Source organism: Labrus mixtus, chromosome 1 (assembly GCF_963584025.1).
Source record: "Labrus mixtus chromosome 1, fLabMix1.1, whole genome shotgun sequence".
Classification (NCBI taxonomy): domain Eukaryota; kingdom Metazoa; phylum Chordata; class Actinopteri; order Labriformes; family Labridae; genus Labrus; species Labrus mixtus.
Window position 1 is genome coordinate 35,293,431 of NC_083612.1, and position 19,410 is coordinate 35,312,840.

Consider the following 19,410-nt stretch of genomic DNA (forward strand, 5'->3'; position numbering starts at 1 on the left):
CACTGGATCCTGTCTGATCTCCCGGAGGAGGGGAAACTCCCCCGCCATCTCATCCTGAGGTCCGGACTCCCGGGCCACCCGGGCAGCTCCCACCAGCGGCAGGGGGGTGGGTGGCCGTGTTCCGGCCCGAGGCAGGACTCACAGAGGGTATGGGGGTCAGTGGGCATGATGTAACCTGTGCGACAGTCGGGGGAAACACGAATTGTCGACATGATATGCTGCAACTTTCCTTCTTCCTTACAACTCACGACAGTGCCCGCTCGAGCGCTGAAGAAAAGAGGGAACAGAACACACGGTCTCAGCTGCATACCTGGGGGTGGACCGTGGGTGGTACCCACCTCATGGGTGGGCGTGGACTACAATTCTTCCAGTGCAGCGCAGGTGCACGAGGGATAAACCCAACAGAGATAGCCTTAGAGGGCAAAGCCTATACCAAATATAACCAGTGTTTCTTGTGTTTATTCCTGCCTCTGTGTGATTGCCCTCATTGTCTTCACCTGTGTCTTGTTAGTCTCACCTGTGTCTGATTACCCCACGTCTATTTAGTCTCTGTGTTTCTTGCCCTTTGTGTCAGTTCATTCTGTTTGTATGTCAGTTTTTCCTCGTGCTCCTGTGTGGCTCTCTGTTTTTGATCCCTTTGTTTTTTCGTTGAACATTTGAAAGTAAGTTTTTTTTGGCCTTCTGCCTTTTTGTTAAATTAAATTATTTTGGTTATTCTGCACTTGTATACACCTCCCTTGTTTTCCCACATCTGTGACAGTTGTCTGTCATTTTGACGGACAGGGTCATAATCTATAACGATCCATCATTTTCATTTCTTGTATTTTTTATGATAATGAGATATTGCCTATTTATTGATTAACTATTTAATTTAGCATTTGATAATAGAAACAAGTAGATCACACGTTACGTTTAATTTGCAGAACAATCTTAGGGCACACTCACACTAGCAAAGTACTGTGCTTAAGCATGATTGTCCACCCCTCCCCATTCCACCGCCGGCCTGCACTCACACTGCTCTGGGACTAACCGGGCCTGAGCACGGTGACCTCTGGTACATAACGTGGTAATACAATACATGCATGGCTTTATGTTATTATGAGGCATGCTCAGTTTACAAGACAGGCGGACTCGACTTACCTTACTGAAGTAGAAATTTTGGGTATCTATACTTTACTGGAGTAATTATTTTTCAGCCAACTTTTTACTTTCTACTCCTTACATTTTAAAAATAGCCTTGTTACTCCTATTTCATTTCGGCTTGTCATCGTTCAAAAAAACACAAAAAGAACCAAAAACCTATCCAGATAAATCGTGCCATCCGGATAGTGAATTTGACCATACAAGGGTAATTGTTACTAAGCCTGCCCTTTGTACACCAATTTTCTTCTTTTGTTATCTTACATCCGTTGCCCTCACAGATTCCTGCAGCTAAGCTTGGATATACATTTACATTCCAATAAAGGCTTTTGATAACATGCCTCTGAAGTTTGACTTTTTGCACCATTACAATACTTATAGGCAACTAGTCATCATATCTTCCACTCCATGAAACACATGTTAATGCTCAGTAGAACATATATATGGTTCTTTAATGTATTTGCATTGTACTAAAATGCGTTCATTTTCAATGGGCATAAATGCGGCTGAAACAGGGGCATCCCAAATGTTTCAACATTAACATTTTAACATAACATTATAGTCATTATGACCTTTAGAAAAATGTTTTTTTGGGGAGGTGGGTAGTGCACTATAGGCCCCTGTGGCGCGGCCTAAGCTTTTGTCCTTAATGGCATTTTTTTCCCTTACATTACTTTTACTTTTATACTTGAAGTAGTTTTGAAACCAGTACTTTTACACTTTGAGTAAAAAGCTTGAGTTGATACTTCAACTTCTACAGAAGTCTTTTTAAACCCTAGTATGTATACTTCTACCTGAGTAATGGAGGTCAATACTTTTGACACCTCTGGAACTGTAATGTGCCAAAGCACACCTCTTCAAAGCGTGCCAGGGCCAAGCCCGGATCGGAGCACTCAAACTAGTCAAAGGAACTGGACTAGGGCACGGTACAGATTGCCTCATGTGAGCGCGCCCTTTACTTAGAAGTAAAATAAAGTGAAATGATACAGCAATGAGAAAGTAGTGAAATGTAAACGGTTGCCCAGGGTGACAGACTTAATATTTCATGAAATCATAAAAAGCCAGAGGTGTTCAGCATGCTTTCATCACTTCACATACATTCCTCAAGAGCAACCTCAGGATCTTTTGTAATGCCTTGTACATACTGGTGAAGAACTGCTGGGGAAAGAAAGGATCATGTGATGTATCAATTCTTCTCAGATAATACATCAAAAAGAACAATCAGGGACACATGACTACACACAGGATGAGAAGAGAGTGTGCCTCTCCTTCAGTTGCACAGAAGAAACTCACTCAGACTGGATTGCCTGTTCATCATTTGCTCCCGCTATCTTCTCTGTTTTAAGTTCTTATTCACAAGGCATAAAGCGCTAACACACCCATGAAGTGCTCCTGCTCCATGGAGTTTGCTCTTGTTGTCCCCAAACTGACTAAACCCTTGGTTATATTTAAAAAACAAAACAAAGTCAAAGTAATATTAACAGACTTTATAGATCATTTATTTTCAAGTCACACAAAGGTGGAACTGTTTTCCTAATCACTGGAAAGTTTGTGCGTAACAACCGTTATCAGTAGCAGTTGATGTTCATGTTTCACTCTCATTGTGTGTGGCTGTTAGTGAATTAGACTCTTATTGCAATGAGACTGATTTTCATAAGGTGTGTGCTGTTACATCTCCAGGATCCTCTTGTCTTTACCACAGAGTAAGTATGGATACAGTTTATCACACGTGCTACTAAACAGCCTTTGTTTACATTCACAAAACTCCTGAAAATGTCATGACATGTTTGGGGTGATTTGCACAATGTCATGTGACTACTGAGCAACCAGAAGAGGTGCTTCATATCTTTTCTGCTTGCCAGTATGTTCTTAAACCACTTATTTGTTAGTAATTAGTTCAGTTACTCACAGCAATGACATAAAAGCAAAAAAAACGGTCTTCATAGCATTGACTCCTCTGTTTCCATCATGTCTCGTCTGAGGAGACAGGAAAAGTCTCTGCTGGGAGATGTTTATGTGAACAGGCAAAGATTTCAGGGGAAGCCATTTTCAGGAGTGCATTCATGAAGAGGCTCGTGAGTATTGTGTTTTTAAAAAGTCATTTTCACAAACGCACTCCTGGAACTTTGTTGAAAAAAGTTTCAGGCAGCCTGCCCCAGTTGTCTTTGGTTAGTTGTTCAAAGGGGAGGGAGGCATTTGTAACAGTTAAGAGTGCGAGCCCCATGAACAGAGGCTGTAGTCTTTGAGAGCGGGCGGCCCCGGGTTGGAATCTGACCTGTGGCTCCTTTCCTGCATGTCATTCCTCTCTCTCTCCCCAGGTTTTTTTTCTTCTCTAAAATAAAGGCATAATAAGCCCAAAAATAAATGGTAAAAATAGAGGGGATGAGGGATCTCAGGAGGCAGGACACTGTTGCAACGACACTAATATGATATTTGTTCCCGTTATTTCAATGCTAAGAGTAGTTGGACATATGCATTATATCTTATATATATATTACATAGAGTCTGTGGTCGTGCTTCATGCCACAGGATATAAACGTCACCATCCTCTTCCGCTCAGTCATAGTGATTTTTCCTGATTATTTCCTGTTTCTTTCTCACATCAGCTAACTCTGACTTGACACAAGAAATTCAGTAGGGCGCTGGCAGTAACGGGTACGGGTAAGGTTGGATAGAAAAAGTCAGCTGCTTGAGTTTGTTCGTGCAGCTCACCCTGAACATTTCAGGAAGTTTTCAGGAGTTTGTGCCATTGTGAAAGCACCGAAAGTTTAAGAAAGCCAGAATGAGATTTTTCATCATAAAACACAACTTACACATGTACAGTATGTATAGGACAAGACCTATACTCACAAAAGACATGCATGTTTGCCAATGTGACGCAAACATAAGGCATTATTTACAGCTACAATGACTAAATATAGTGTGTACCTGGCAGCTGGTGTTTGATGAGAGATCCAGTCCTTCTTCTCTTAATGGGGATTCTCTACTGGAGCCACTGGAGTCTCCATTATAACCCTCCTCACTGGTCACATCCTGAGGCCAGCAGTACTGAGATGGAGCAGCATGCACTCTGCAGGTAGACTACACACACACACACACACACACACACACACACACACACACAGCTGTAGTAAAGGTTTAAAAAAAGTGAAGAAACTGAACAATCTATCTTATTTTTGACTAAATGATGGAAGAGACAACATGCTGGTGATACAATTATCTGACTCACGTGTTCCTCTCCCTCAGAGATGTAATCACATGAAATGATATAACTATAATAAGCAATATAACAAAGAGTACAGTCAAGACCTGCTCTTTATGTAAACTTTCAGGAGATAGCTTTTCAATGGATTTGGCTTTTTTTGAATAAACAAAATATAAATCAAATAGAATGGTGAACAGAAAGGCATGAACATTTATGTCTCATGAGTATTGAGGCATTTGGAAGCTTTAGGGAAGAGTAATTATAAAAAATGAACAGATAGGATTGGATGAAAGTGGCACACTATGTAATACACGTGTTGCATAGATATAAAGCAACATAGATCAGCATTACGAGAGCACCCAGAGCATTTGTTGGAATAGATCCACACACGGAGTACAAGCCAGTATATTTTCAGTGGCACAGCAGGAGAAAAGTGAGTCAGGGAAAAGTACACATGATGTGCTCTAAAACGAGTTTAGGAGAAAGTAGCTTCATATGAAGAATGAAGGGATTCTTCTATGTTCACGCTCCCTCCAGGCAGTCCACACAGAGGTGATTATTAAAGCAGCCACTACGAGTCAAAGCTCAAAGGTTGAAGCAATATGCAGGTGTAATGCCGAGTAAAGCATGCAGAGAATTGCATGCCTGACTCTTCTAGTGGAATAACCTTCTCTGCAATGTGTGTTATCGTTGCTGCTTCACATGAGGAAACATCTCTTCTATTTTAGATCCTGATCTCATGATAGGGAGAAAAGGTCTCATTATTAGCTCAATAATAACATGAGCTGATATACCACCCAACACCTCGTAGGCCAATTCATTTCAGTTAAGTCTTCTCAGTTTGCATTTGTCGACATTTTAAACACAATACCATTTTCACCATCATTCAACACAAGTCTTTAACACATAAACATTCACTTCATTAGTGTTTATTCACTACCAATAGTTTATATTGTAGTTTATAAACTACAACTATAGGCTATCTGTGATTCCCAACCTATGTTCTTTGGAGTCACCATAACTAGTGCTCACTTCAGGAGGTAATTCCTCTGGTGGCTGAAACAAGTAACTGCAGCTCAAGAAATAAATCCAAAATAATCACAAACATTCATTACAATTGGTATGATTAATGTGTATATATAATTGTAATTCCTTTCATAAAATGACTTATTCTCAGCAGTTGTGACTACATATTTGTGGGTGTCACAGAACCAATCAAGCCAAATGTCATCACATTTAAATCAATACATGGCATCAATTAAAAAGAATATTCATTAAAATCTGAGATCTATCTACCTATCTGATTCTGTTCCCAGAGACTTTTGTTTTGACATTTTTACTTTTCTTCCTTGACACATGACCTCCCCTCTCCATTCCTTAAATCATTTAGGTAAAATTAAAAAAAAAGAAATGACAGAAAACTAAATTTGACCGTTTTTCAGAATTGTGCAAAAAAGGGCAAACAAGCCATTTCCTAATTTTGACTGGTCCGTGTACATTCAGAGAAACAAACTGCCTGAATGTAAACGGACCTAAACCTAAACCAGCCTTCACCTGATTGTGACAACCAGGCCGGTTAAGAGGAAGCTGGAGAGACTCCACATAGGCAAGGCTACGTAGCCAGACAAATCCACAACATTCCTCTGTATGGGACGGGTCACAACTGTTTGAAGTAACTTAACCTGTCAGTGTTTTTATCTTGCTTTTTGGTTCATGCTCTCTAAGCCTTTACATCACCTTACCTTGAATAGGATACATGGATACAAAGAATGGATGTAAGGAGCAAGTAAGAATCACCTCAAAGATAATACCACTTCATCATAGCCTCCTGGTTTGACATACAAGGTAAGTCTGTTTTTTATTTAACAGTCATTATAGTTTTGGTTCCATTTTTAAATGGATATTTTCTCCCCTTCAACATAATTTCCTATAATGCATCACTATGTGCACAACAACACAAACCTCATGATAACAGAGGAATGATGAAATGAGAACCAGGATGTGGTACCTTGTTTCCCCTGAGGGCCAGGTCCAGAGCCTGCTGACTGGACGAGTTGGCTGAAGAGGGGATGTATGGGACATTATAGTCTTCATCGGGATACACAGGTACTGACAGTCTGTTGTCAGACCATGTTCTTGTTGTACACTACAAGACAGGAATGTTACAAAATAAACACATTGCAGGATATGTGAGACAGCAGGACTTTAACTCTGTATTTTGACCTGTTGTTAACTTCCTCCCATCTCTCTCTATACAACCTGCAGTATGTTTGGTTACCCTGGGTGTGTCCAGGCTGTGGACCCGGCCTGATGGGTTATGGTGGGTGTGATGGGGGTTGTGGATGGTCAGGCAGCAGTTGCGCTGGTGGTTATTGGTGCTATCGCTGCAGGAGCGGGTCATGGTTTTCTGTGCTCGTTGAACCCTAAGCTGACTGAAACTCCTCTCCAGACAACGCTCACATCTCTGCAGGCTGTGAGAGCAGGCCTCCAGTCTACGCATCCCTGGGACAGAAAATTTTAGTTTATTTCATTATATTAGTTTATTTGAATCAGGGACAGTGTACAAAATAAATGTGGTCCACCAATGTTAGTCATTCGTTTAATGGACTAGTTTTTCTGGTGCCGACTCGACGCACACATCTCTGGTCTGCAGTTACAAAGTGTTATTTTAGCAATGAATAAGATTCTTTGTTCCAACACAGTTCAAACTCTATAATCAAAGTATAAAACATAATGAAAGTTCAACTTAAAACACATCATCTATTATAACAAGATCTGTAAAGTGTAATGCTTTTTTCTCATAGTCCACTGCACACCTCCTACATTACACCTTTTGTACATTTTGTGTTTTTTATATTTTACATTTTTAAATTCTATTTTATATATTGTAATATCTTCTTATACTGTATTATTTAAGTTGTTGCTAGTTCTGCTTTATTTCCTTGTTAATTGTTTAGCACCAATACACCAAGTCAAATTCCTTGTATGTGTAAATGTACTTGGCAATAAACCCAGATTCTGATTCTGATGCTGATTGTTAAACATTGACGAAGAGTTTTATAAAGATTTATAAATCTTTAACAAAGCAGTATACATGTTAATCACTTTTATAAAAACACTAAAACCTACCTCAAAGAAAGCACTCTATTTAAAAAATAAAGTTGATCAAAGGGTTGTGAAATAATTTACAGAAATGTGAAAATCCAACTTAAAACAAAGCATTGGGACAATTTGTTCATGAGAAAAGTTCCAGCAAAGCTGTGAACCTGAACAGGCCTGTGTATGTGACAAGTGGCAAAAGAATGATTAACAAATCAATATTTCACCATCAATACTCCACTGGCTCCGATCCTTCCTCAGTTTGCTGTTCTCCACTGCCTCAGTGATGGCAACATTCAGCTGCAGCTCAGATACCTGTGACACAAAGAAGCAGTGATGATCATTAAATACACTACTTAAGGACATGAAGAGTACATGAGCAAATAAAACATCCTTGTGAAAAAATTAAATATATTTAATTTTAGCCTTAAAACCAAAGATATGGCTACTTATATCAATCAATCAGTCAATCAAACTGTATTTATAAAGCACATTTCAGACAAATTAAATTGCAGTTCAAAGTGCTTTACAAGAGTGCAGAAAAGTTATTGATGAAAAAGTAGTTCTTAAATCATTGAGAGACTAATGTACACCAATAAGAATGAAAAAAATATATATATAAAAATTAAAAAATAAAATATGACATATAAAAGCAATAAGATATTAAAATTAATACATAGGAGAAGAATATTTAAAATTGTAGTAGGATAAAAAAGACAAAACAATAATGTTAAGATTTGAATTGATATAAAAGCCAGACTGAATAAATGAGTTTTAAGACTGCGTTTAAAAATCTCAATATTCTCCTCTCAGACCCTCAGGAAGGTTGTTCCACAGTCTCAGAACAACCAACAATTATAGCATAGCAGAAATCACACCAATGTTCCCACCGCTCCGTGGACCAGTTCTGATGCTCCAGTAGCTCTTTAACACGGTCTGTTCTAACACCTTCCTATCAATACAGCAAAAACCCCTCATAATGTTTTGGATGATTGGTGTACAATTCATACACTGATGCCAGAGGACGCTTTCTTGGGGCTAGGTGTCAATACTAACTAATCCAATTCACATGTAAACACACGCTGCTAGCTGTGCCACAGGGAGAATTATTGGTTCAGTATCTTGTCCAACGACACTTGGACATGCAGACAGCAGGAGCTGGGTTCATGTTTCTCTGAAAGTTCCTCTGAAACTTGATGGGTTTTATAAGTTCTCATTTCAACCCAAGACTGTGAAAACAGAGTTTAGTGGACTGCATTGAAATACAGGATGAATCCCATTTTGTAGCAATGCTGCAAGGAATCACTTCATTTATTGAATCAGTTGATGTTTTCTTTTCAATAAAGAAGCTGTAGGTGTAGGAGGTAATGCATCTAGATGGGAGGAGTGAACCATGTGTCCCTTCTTAATCAGACCCAGCATGTTAACACCACGTGTAAACAAGTTCATACAAGACGGAGTGTCGCTGAAACGAATAGCTTGAAAATCAAGTTGAAAGCCAGAGGAAGTGCATGCTAGCAGCACAGTGTAGCACAGCTAGCAGCACCACAGCTGAACCCAGGAGGAAACAATACTGTAGTTCGTACTTTGGGGTCAGGATGTCGACTGATGATGATGTGGACCGGACCCGGTGTGCACTGGCTCAGGACTGTGTAGACATCATTCAGTGCCATGTTGTGAACCACAGTGGTGTTGATCTCCATGATCTCATCCCCACACCTACCGAATGGAGGACAATCAAATGTGTCATTACAAACTCTACTCTGCTTCACACAACATTACTCTACCTTAGAAAAAGACTATTTTATATCCATTTGCGTGGACTTTAAATAATTTCTAACTGTTGTGAAATAGTTGTGTGGACATTTTAGCACCCTTCCAACCCTGTTCATACCCCCTGTAGTAATCCCTCTTACTGGAGTCTACCGTCCATATGTGCTACAGATCCAGGAGAGACATTGTGGATGTAGATCCCAGGGCATCCGTCACCAGATGGAACACAGCACAATCCAATACCCAGACCAACTCCGGCCTCTGGGAATCACACATTCACATGAACTTTTATTATGAAACTTTTAGAGATATATTTTATCAGGTGGCTGTTTGAATTCAGAACTCTGATTTAAGCATTTACACAACATGCCAGGGGGATATTTTTTAAAAGACAAAAACACAGTAATCTGGGAACTACCCTGTGGTATAGAAGAGGATGTGAACTGTTGTGCATCAACAAGAACAGCTCAAAGTATATTTGTGCAGGTCAGGGTACTTAAGTATAATTGATTTTCCCCACCAAAAAAACTCAACAACAAACAAATGAAATTATGAAATGTATCACTTTCTCATTGTTGTAAACCTAAAGGAGAGCTGCTTTTCTTTCCCAATATCAAATGTAAGATTAAAACCAGATCTTAAAAAAGTAAACTTTTATATTTGCCAACTTAATATCTATTTTTTTCATGAGGAAAGGAGGAATAAAGAGTGGCAGCCATCTGTCAGTGAAGACAAGGTAAATGTTTTTAGAGAAAAGCACATCATGGACATGCTCTATTGGATAGATGGCAGATAAATGAACTTCTTTAAATGCCATTAGTCTTCTTATCTTTACACTACCTCACATTAGTCCATTCACAAACACATTCATATACTGATGGTGGAGTGCCCATCAGTATTATCTAATACCATATATACGCATTACATGCCGCTGGCTATGCCAATCGGGAGCAATTTGGGGTTCACTGTCTTGCCAAAGAACACTTCCCCATGTGAGGAATTCTTCTGATTGAAAGACAACTGATTCAAGCACTGAGCCATGTCTATCTGTCTAAGCTGCAGCTAAATAATGCTATACATGATTCACATCATTAAAGATCTTGGAGGTCTTAGGGCTGCTAATTATGTGACAATATGACCATGATGGTCTTTGTAATAAGTGAAGGATTAAACACCATCACAGTGTGGTTGTTATTATAAACTTGAAGTCAGTCTGAATTGAAAGATAAGGGTGATTGAGACGACTAACAATCCTGTTCTAAATCACATGACACTCTGAAAGATGATCTTCCTCTATGATCCACCCTGTCCTCTGACACTGACCTTTCTGCAGGACGATCTCCATCATGATGCGATCTCTGGGTTTGGTGAGCTGCCCCTCGCTCTGTGTGTTCAGCTGGTTGTAGTCTCCCGTGTCAGCACTGACCCCTGCTGTGCCTGTGGTTGAGCTGAGGGAGCGCGACCTGCATAGATGAGCTACCTGTGCCGGACCACACAGGGCCCCCACACGCAGGCTGGTCCTCACCACCAGAGTCAGCACGCCCTTTTTGATTTGCTGAACAAACACATTTGAAATAAATATAAATAAATATGAAACACATATTTTAATTCAGTGTAATGTGTAACATATGATGGCTGCTTAAAATAAGATGTTCCTTGTTTTGTTGTTTGTCAGACTTTGCTTTGTTTGAATGTGTATAATCCTTTGTTGTGGATCTCCTCTAACCCATGAGACAACCAGCTTGTCTTTGACTATCCTACAAGTGGCAGGCAACACGTCTGCTAGAAAAATTATGAGGTGTGGAACACATTGATAGATTAGATTAGGCTTTTTTGTTTAATGGTCTTCTTATGCATTGGAAAAAAAATCTGATTTGAATGAAATATTCACAAGTATAAGAAATCATAGTTCAAAGGTTATGATCACTCAAAATAAAAACTGAATGTGTTGTAATAAGCAGCTTGCACTTAGGACCATGTCTTCTGATCAGGAATAATGTTGTGAGGATGAAAATGAGGTTTCCGTACTTTGAACTTGTGCAGGGCTTCATCGTGAGACAGTCCATGTAGGGACTCTCCATTCAGCTCCAGGATCTCATCTCCTATGCAAAGGCAGAAACCAGAGGCATTCAAATCTGTACATCTGATGAGTCGACGTTTGCTTGTGTTGGGACACAAACTGTAGTTGGACAATAAATCTGACAACAGAAACAACGTTTTTTTAAGTATGGCCCTTAAAAGGTAGAAGTAAGAAAAAATATAATAAGATCATAATTCATTCTCAACAACGTTCTAAATTATATCGATAAGAAGTAATTAGGAGGATGTTTAGGGCAAACTCTTAGTCAATGACCTATTACTGGTGGGACTGGTACTTTGAGCTTCTCTCTCTCTCTCCCTGTCGCTCTCTCTCTCTCTCTCTCTCTCTCTCTCTCTCTCTCTCTCTCTCTCTCCCCCTGTCTCTCTCTCTCTCCCTCTCTCTCTCTCTCCCTTCATCATATTACTGCATGCTGCTATCTGTAAATCTTAGTTACTAACCACATCTTTTCCTAGGAACTCCTGAGCTCTCATGTATATATATCCATATAGAGTAAGGTACTAATAAGAGATTAATTATGAGCAGTAAATAGTTATAGAGAAACACATTAACCCTTTCCTTAACTTTGCAAATTTACCTTCCTGCAGTCTTCCATCAGCAGCTGCGGCCCCTTCAGGAAAAATGGTCTTGACATAGATCCCCATCTGTCCATAGATGCTGTCACTCCCTCCCACTATACTGAAACCCAGACCCTAGACACAGCAGGAGGATCATGATATTAATACAATTACTACACACTAAAATGTTTGAATTCAAATATAATCACAATCACAACCATACATCCAATTCCAATCATCACACTCAAAGACTAAGAGTGCTTTTCCGGATGAGCTGCATGTGTGAATGCAAACAGATTTTTACACAGACTGAGAGAGCTGATGCAAGAATGCAGCTGAATAAAATCAGGAGGATTCACCTTGAGCGAGTGGTAGAGTGTGTTGACATTTCTTCACTGCGATCGCTGCATGACCATTGACGCAACCAGTACGATCCACATGCTCGTAATTAATATATATCGATATCTATATATCGATATATATATACATAGCATTGATATTAAGGCAAACATTCTCATTATTATCTTATTATCAATTTGAGATCATTAGTAACATATTTATAGTTTGTTTTTTTCTGTTATATATTTACAAATGAATTGTTTGCTATACTTTATAACATGTAAATTACACCTGCAAAAAAAGTTAGATCTAATCTAAACTGCTTCAGAATCATTTAGTACAGCCCAGCTATATATGCATGCTATGATATTATCACATCTATCATACTGCAGCAGTTCTTGGTCTCAAGCCTCACAAACAACTTTAAAGCCAATCATATCCCTATACAACCAATCATTCAAAATCATGGACAAAAAAACAATAAGAAGGCACCATTGTCGCGTATTAGAGGTACACAATATGTTTAGCTTTGAAAGCTTCATTAGCTACTGCAACCTCAAATTAATGTTTAAATATCTGCATGGTCTGGCATCTTCTCTGATGAATTTGTAACAAGACGTCAGGATTCAAGTCGAATCAACACACGCGCTTCAGTAAGCGGTAACTGTTGCGTTCCAATGTGAAAAACGTCTTTTCAGCCTTCTCTGTTATTGGAGCTAATCTATGGAATGGTCTACCCACTGAACTGAAAATGCTACACAGTTTAAATGTTTTTAACAAAGGTATTAAATCATGGCTGCAGGAGAAACAACATTGTTCCCACACCCAAACGCACATGAGCTCATAAAAACACTAAGAGCAGTGCATCTGGAACTTGTGCATGGTTAAATGTTACAGCACCAATGTTACTGTACGTCCATGTTAAATAAACAAATAAATAAACAAAATAAAATAAAATAAATAAACAAATAGATAAGTAAATAAATAAATAAACAAACAAACAAATAAGTAAATCAATCAATCAATCAATCAATCAATCAATAAATAAATAAATAAATAAATAAATAAATAAGTAAATAAATAAATATAAACCCTGTAGTGTTGCTTTACTGTAAATCTTTATAATATTTAGGGGGCATTGCACACCTGACTATAAAGTCCATGAGGGTTCAGGGCTTAGAACATCAGGTGAAGATTGGGTTTGGGGATGATATCATTTGTGATTATTAAATTCAATCATTACCTTGAGTTACAGAAGTTTATGTAAAAAGAAGAAGCTGATGTAAATTGCTTAGACTCGCTTTAAAGATACTTTATCTTTAACTCTTTAAATGCTCTTTACTGCTCGTCCCTGAGTTGTGTACTGAAAAAAGGATTCATAGCACAAAGAAGTTACACATCTTTTACCTAATTACTTAATTTAATATAATCGTTTGCACTACTTACCACTGCACTATTGCCTCATGTAGACATGTTGTACTTTTGAACATTGAGAGCACAGTTTATGTGTGAGCATACCTGACCATTTCACATTACCATTGTTTTTTTTGTTTGAAAGTACTTAGACATCTCTTTTACTAGCCAGAGCTGACATGGTGCATGTAACACTAACTGAGTTGAGCAATTGTAGCCTAAAAAAACATGTGCGCAGGTGCATTAGTAGTAAATCTTTATCCACATACTGACGTCAATCATACTCATCCCTGGAAATAACATATAGCTCTTTTTATATCGACACAAAGTGGAAAGTACTAACAGCTGCTCTTACTCTCCAGCAGCTGCAGGAGTCTGATGGGAACAATTAGGGAGTGAAGAGCAACAAGGACAGAGAGCCTTGGTAACTTTTGATCACAACATTGGAGACAGTTTAGTAATGAATCTTTTCGAACTTTTAGAGGTGTGATGTTCCTACCTTGCCTTGGCCCTTCATCAGAACAATGTTACAGATGATGAAGGCTTGCACGTTGCTGCAGGAGTGTAGCAGCTGGGCAGAGCTGAGGGAGCGGGACGGTCGCTGTAAGGGCTGGACATGAGCAGCATGCAACACACACACACACTCAGTTCACATGTTTTGCATCATTCTGTATCTAACCACAGGTCTGAAGGACTTTTCTTAGCATCTCTATCATCACAGTTGTCATAAAACTCTCCTATCTCTAAACTCTAAAACTTCCAGCAGAGAATCAAAGATCTCATGCTTGTTGAGTGTTGTTACATAACACTAGAATAAATGTTTCATACTTTTGTTTTATAAGACTTCCTTCCCTCACGGTGACGTTATTGAACATTTGTAATGGCCAGATGTGATCTCTTCTGTATTCTGTTTATAATATCAGACAATGAATCACCTGTGAAATGGTGTGAGTAAAATCCAGCTGTTGGGACAGAGACTTCCTGTTTCCATAAAAACCAGTGTTCACACGAGGGTGACTGGTATATAGCCCCGGGGTCTTCATGATGATGCTGTCCAGATCCCCAATCCAGTAGGGATGAACATCTGGTTAAACACACGTTCTTATCAGAAAATAACAATAAGGTTTAAATCAAAGTACCTACACAAAAAAGAGGGTAAATCTGTAGACCTTGGGGGGCAGTAAAAACCATAAAACTGTATTTAAGAAATTTTTGTTTCTATTTTGAAATGCAAAAATTGCATTAAATGTTTGTTTTATGCATCAGATAATTTCTACTATAATACATCACATTTAGTATGTCGGTTGTTTCCAACCAGAAGGTCTGGGGTTCAATCCCCAGCTCCTGCAGCAACATGTCCATGTGTTGTTCTCACACATGCTACGTCAGCAGCATGTGAATGTGTATAGATCTGTTAATACTGATGGTCCATTTACATGGCAGCCTCTGGCATCACTGAATGAATGGGTGTGACCTGCTGTGTAGATGCTTTGAGTAGTCAGAAGAATAGAAAAGCGCTTTACTGTACAGGCTCAAGTCCATTTACCATTTAAAACACGCTGGCTAAAGCTCATGGCCCAAAGGGGTTTCGGGCGTGTTGCTAGATACGTAGCACACAATCTGAGGTGCAGAGACAACACCACCTTTACTCTGTGCAGAGTCAAAATCGAGCTTCTCTCCACATTAAGACACAAGGCAATATGCAAACTGCAGGGAACAGGTCAAAAAGTTTTGGAGGAGATTGCGCATATCATTAGCACTGTAAGAATTCAACCCTGAGACAGAGTAGATAGTGGAAGCAAAAGATGCACAAGTTCCAACTTTTAGCAGCTGCAATTTATTCTGAGTGAATCAGGCCAAGAGAGTTGTTGTGTGCCTATTGTGTGTTTTCTACTTCAAATCTGTACTCTGACATCGCCTGTGGTGGTCTAATCTCACCTGACTTTGCCCTTCATCCATTCCTAAATTTAGGCATGCACGTGGTTTGGTCTAGAGAGAGATCATAGTTTAGAATTATAGTGCTGTCTTTTTTTGGTTTCTCAGAGGATGTAGCCTGTCTCTTTACTCAATTAGGACCACATTTCCCATAAGCGGTGTGGCTTCCTGTTTCTATAAAGATATAAACCCCTGGCCTCACACCTCCCTACAGACAATAAACGTATTAGAGACAATTTCCCCATCATTCTCTCCTCCCTCCCATTGTCCGTCATAATAACTCTAAAAGCTTTGACTGCCCTTTAGAACAGATCAGCCTCCACAATGCACAGCACTTAATGGTTCACTCTGTTCTTATCAGTTTGAATATTTAAAGGGCAATTGAATATTCATTTAGCCAAAATCACCATAATTTTCCAATTTTGACACCTGACTATATTTTTTCCAAGCTCAAACATTTAACTACTTCAATTAGAAAAAATAGACCCAAACTGATAATGAAAAATAAAAGTTGTACAGTGTAAACAATGAATTGCTGCTTTCTTCAGTGCCCTTTTGTCTTAGTCGTGAAAAATATAGGCCTTTGAGCTATGTCTTCATTTAAAGTAAAACAGTAACTTTCCAAACATATCTACATAAAATTCTATTACTCCAGAAACGTTTTGTCAGAATGGCAACTTTCTCCAAGTCCTGTGATGCAACCTCCCCTCTTTTTCTGAAGTGTAACATATTGACAATTCTTCAAATAAGAAGCTTTATTTTTAAAGTTAAATACATGAATGCAAACTTACCAGAAAGCTTTAAAGCATTTTTCATTTTTCATTCTCAAGTGAACTATTACTCAACTAGACAAATCAATAACCTATACCTTCCAATGTGTCGTACATCTCGAGGACTCAATACGATACCATGGAGTCAAATTATGGAACACACATCTTCATTTACTTTGTGATTTTTTGTCTTTTTCTAGATACAAATTGAGACTCAGAAATGTTTTGATGTCAGAAAGATTTGTAGTGAATAGTGAATTGTCCTGATTTTGTTATATTGTCTACATTCTGTATGTCCTGTTTTGCTCTATTTTTATGTTTTCAATGTTTGTATGTAATTTTTTGTTATTTTTACTGTATTTTATTTTAACTTTGTTTAATCTCTTTAGGTGAGGTTTTGAGATAAGCCCTCATGGGTTTCTAACTCACCTGCACATGTGTTTTATTTTTTATTTGTTTTCATTTTCTGTTTGACTCTTCTTTCAAAAAATGTGCAACTAAACTAAACTAAACTAAACTAAACTAAACTAAACTAAACTAAAATAAACTAAACTAAAATAAACTAAACTAAACTAAAATAAACTAAACTAAACTAAACTTATCTCGTCAACATCGGACAAAATTATATTCCTGTGCTATACGTCCATGAACATGACTGCACCAGACTGTGTTCGATCACATGTGAATAGTTAGTCACTTGTGGAATCATTTCATGTCTTTATTTGTAGAAGACAAATAAAGGCTAAACGTAATCGCAGCTATAAGAACGTTTTTGGTATTTAATGAAAACTGTGTGATACTCACTGGTCGACTTGGAACGTGTCCCATCACTGGACATTTCTCCTGGTGGGCTAAGATCAGTCTCCTCAGTTTCCCAGCATCTGTCCTCATTCACCTCTGGGATTGGTAACTACACAAAAACAAGCAAACACGCATGGACTCACATTTATGTTTAAGGTAAACAGAAAAATACTTAAATGGACATTTCCTTCCCTTAGAAGTACAGTATTAGATAATGATTCTATGTTAAAGAGTGGGTCAAACAATATAAAGACGAGTCTACCTTAAGGTGGTTGTTGTTAGCCATGAGGTCCTCAGTTGTGTATCCAGACAATGAAAGAGGTACAGATGGATGCTGTGGGCTTGTAGTCACACTTTTTACACACAGAGTGTCTTCACATGTGGAAACGTCCTAGAGTTTACAACACAACAACAAAGAGAAGCATCACAACCATGGCCTCACCAGACACACCAATCGTGGGAAGTATCTCTGAAGCCCAAATTATTATTTTCCCCTCCATAATTATGTCCTTTAAAAAAACACATCCAACGTGTAATTGTGATGAATAACTGTCTGTCACCAGTTCTTGTTTAGGTGGTTTCGTTGTTCATAATTAATTTACTGTTTCCTTTAATAATTTCAGCCCTGTGTTCCTCATTTCGTGTCATTTCTGTCATATTCCTGATTTGAGGTTTTAGTTTCCTGTTTATTTTTTAAGCTCTTGTCTTCAGTGTAATATTTTTATTGTTTTAGTTTTGTTTCATTCCTTTCTGCGTTTTCCCTTCAGTTTAATTTGTCTCATCAGTTCACTCGTTTTTAACCAGTAACATGCTGTAAACATTTACACGCTGTGAGAACTGGACTTTTTGAATGGTTGTGTTCAGTATGTGACTACTGGGAGTTCTGCAGTCAGATTTTGAAAAAGCCCCTCCAGTGTGAACGGGCATGACGTGTCTGCTTCCTTCCACTCGTGTGTTCCCTGGATATATTCCTCCTAGCTCCTTCCATCTTTCTTATCATTCAGATTTTTCTCTGAATGATAAGAAAGATGGAAGGAGCTAGGAATGAATGATTCTTTGTTCTGTGTCATTAGAATTTCATTTAAGGTCGTCGTTCATGATGTAACATTCTGATTTAAATGTGCATGAATTTTGAAAAAGAAGAACCACTTATTGAAACACGTAATGCAGTAGAAATGTGTCAGTAGAAGCTGAATTTAAAGAATTTATATCTCAAATTAAATCATCACATTTTATTTTTTATTGTAAAATTTGAGGAGTTTCCATACCAAATTTGAATAAAAGTTTGTAGTTGGAAACTGAATTCCATTAAACTTGAAAGTGAATATAATACAACATTTTGGATATGTAAAGTTTTTAGTGGTAGTGCAGTAGAGTGGCTGAAGCAACCCATTTCTCTCATCTGCAGCATGTTTCAGTCCCTGTATTTGTTTTGGGTGTTTGTGTTTGCTTTTGAATGAATACAGATTAGTTTGCCGCATGATTTTCTCTAATGTAAGTTGTTTCATCTGTTATTGGACATTTGCCCTTTTTGGCCACCATACTGAAGGTTGTCATCAGAGAAAATAACAGCTGAGCCCAGGCTTCACATGTTACACATTCTTTCCTCCTTTTCTCCATTTCTTCCTCATTCTGTTGAACAGGTTTCCACAGCTTCTAAAAGTGACTCATATATACTTGGCAAAGATGATGAAGTGTTACATTGCACAGCGGGACCAGCACCACAGACACTAAAAAACTTAAAATAGTCCCTGAAAAACACCAATCATGTGTTTCCTCAATGGCTGCCAAGGAGCAATAAAAACACAGCATGCTGCATTCAGCACCAACATGACACCCAGACACACAGAATGTGCTGCTGGCTGTTCTCCACACCCGTCCTTGAGTCAAAAGTAATAAACGTTTTGTATGATTTAAAGCATTAGCATACTCATTGTGAATCAAACCCCAAACTTCATCCTCTCTAGATTTCACATTATATATATGATATACAATACTAGAAATCCCAAGAGTACGGTGAAGCAAGTTTTATTAAAGGTACAGAATGTTCTTCTTCTAATATTGCTCTTGTCTAATTAGAATTTTAACTTCTTTGAAATAAAAATATTAGGAATAAACAAAGTTAGAATGTGCTCTCTGGTGGGGGGGATTTTGTCGAGCCTTTTTGTTTATTTTGTGTGGGAAGACTGAATGTGACTGAGGCATGACAAAAATGTAATGCCCACACAGAAGTGTTTAATGTGGACAGAGGACACTCGGACACTGACATTGTGTAGCCAT

General features: G+C 38.4%; 1 protein-coding gene across 2 annotated transcripts in view; it reads right to left on the reverse strand.

Annotated features, from left to right (window-relative positions):
* Positions 1-19,410, reverse strand: part of il16 (interleukin 16) — a 59,696-nt gene that overhangs the window by 23,803 nt on the left and 16,483 nt on the right. Inside the window, exons 6-19 of one of the 2 annotated variants that reach the window (XM_061043121.1) lie at positions 17,393-17,521; positions 17,134-17,239; positions 14,560-14,708; positions 14,124-14,234; positions 11,893-12,007; positions 11,246-11,319; positions 10,541-10,772; positions 9,361-9,478; positions 9,031-9,163; positions 7,672-7,759; positions 6,624-6,847; positions 6,354-6,491; positions 4,069-4,221; positions 2,239-2,295 (exon numbers count right to left, since the gene is read on the reverse strand). In XM_061043121.1, coding sequence (XP_060899104.1) covers positions 2,239-2,295; positions 4,069-4,221; positions 6,354-6,491; positions 6,624-6,847; positions 7,672-7,759; positions 9,031-9,163; positions 9,361-9,478; positions 10,541-10,772; positions 11,246-11,319; positions 11,893-12,007; positions 14,124-14,234; positions 14,560-14,708; positions 17,134-17,239; positions 17,393-17,521 — 1,827 coding nt within the window. The remainder of the gene's footprint in view (positions 1-2,238; positions 2,296-4,068; positions 4,222-6,353; positions 6,492-6,623; positions 6,848-7,671; positions 7,760-9,030; positions 9,164-9,360; positions 9,479-10,540; positions 10,773-11,245; positions 11,320-11,892; positions 12,008-14,123; positions 14,235-14,559; positions 14,709-17,133; positions 17,240-17,392; positions 17,522-19,410) is intronic. The other variant, XM_061043131.1, reaches the window with a different exon arrangement.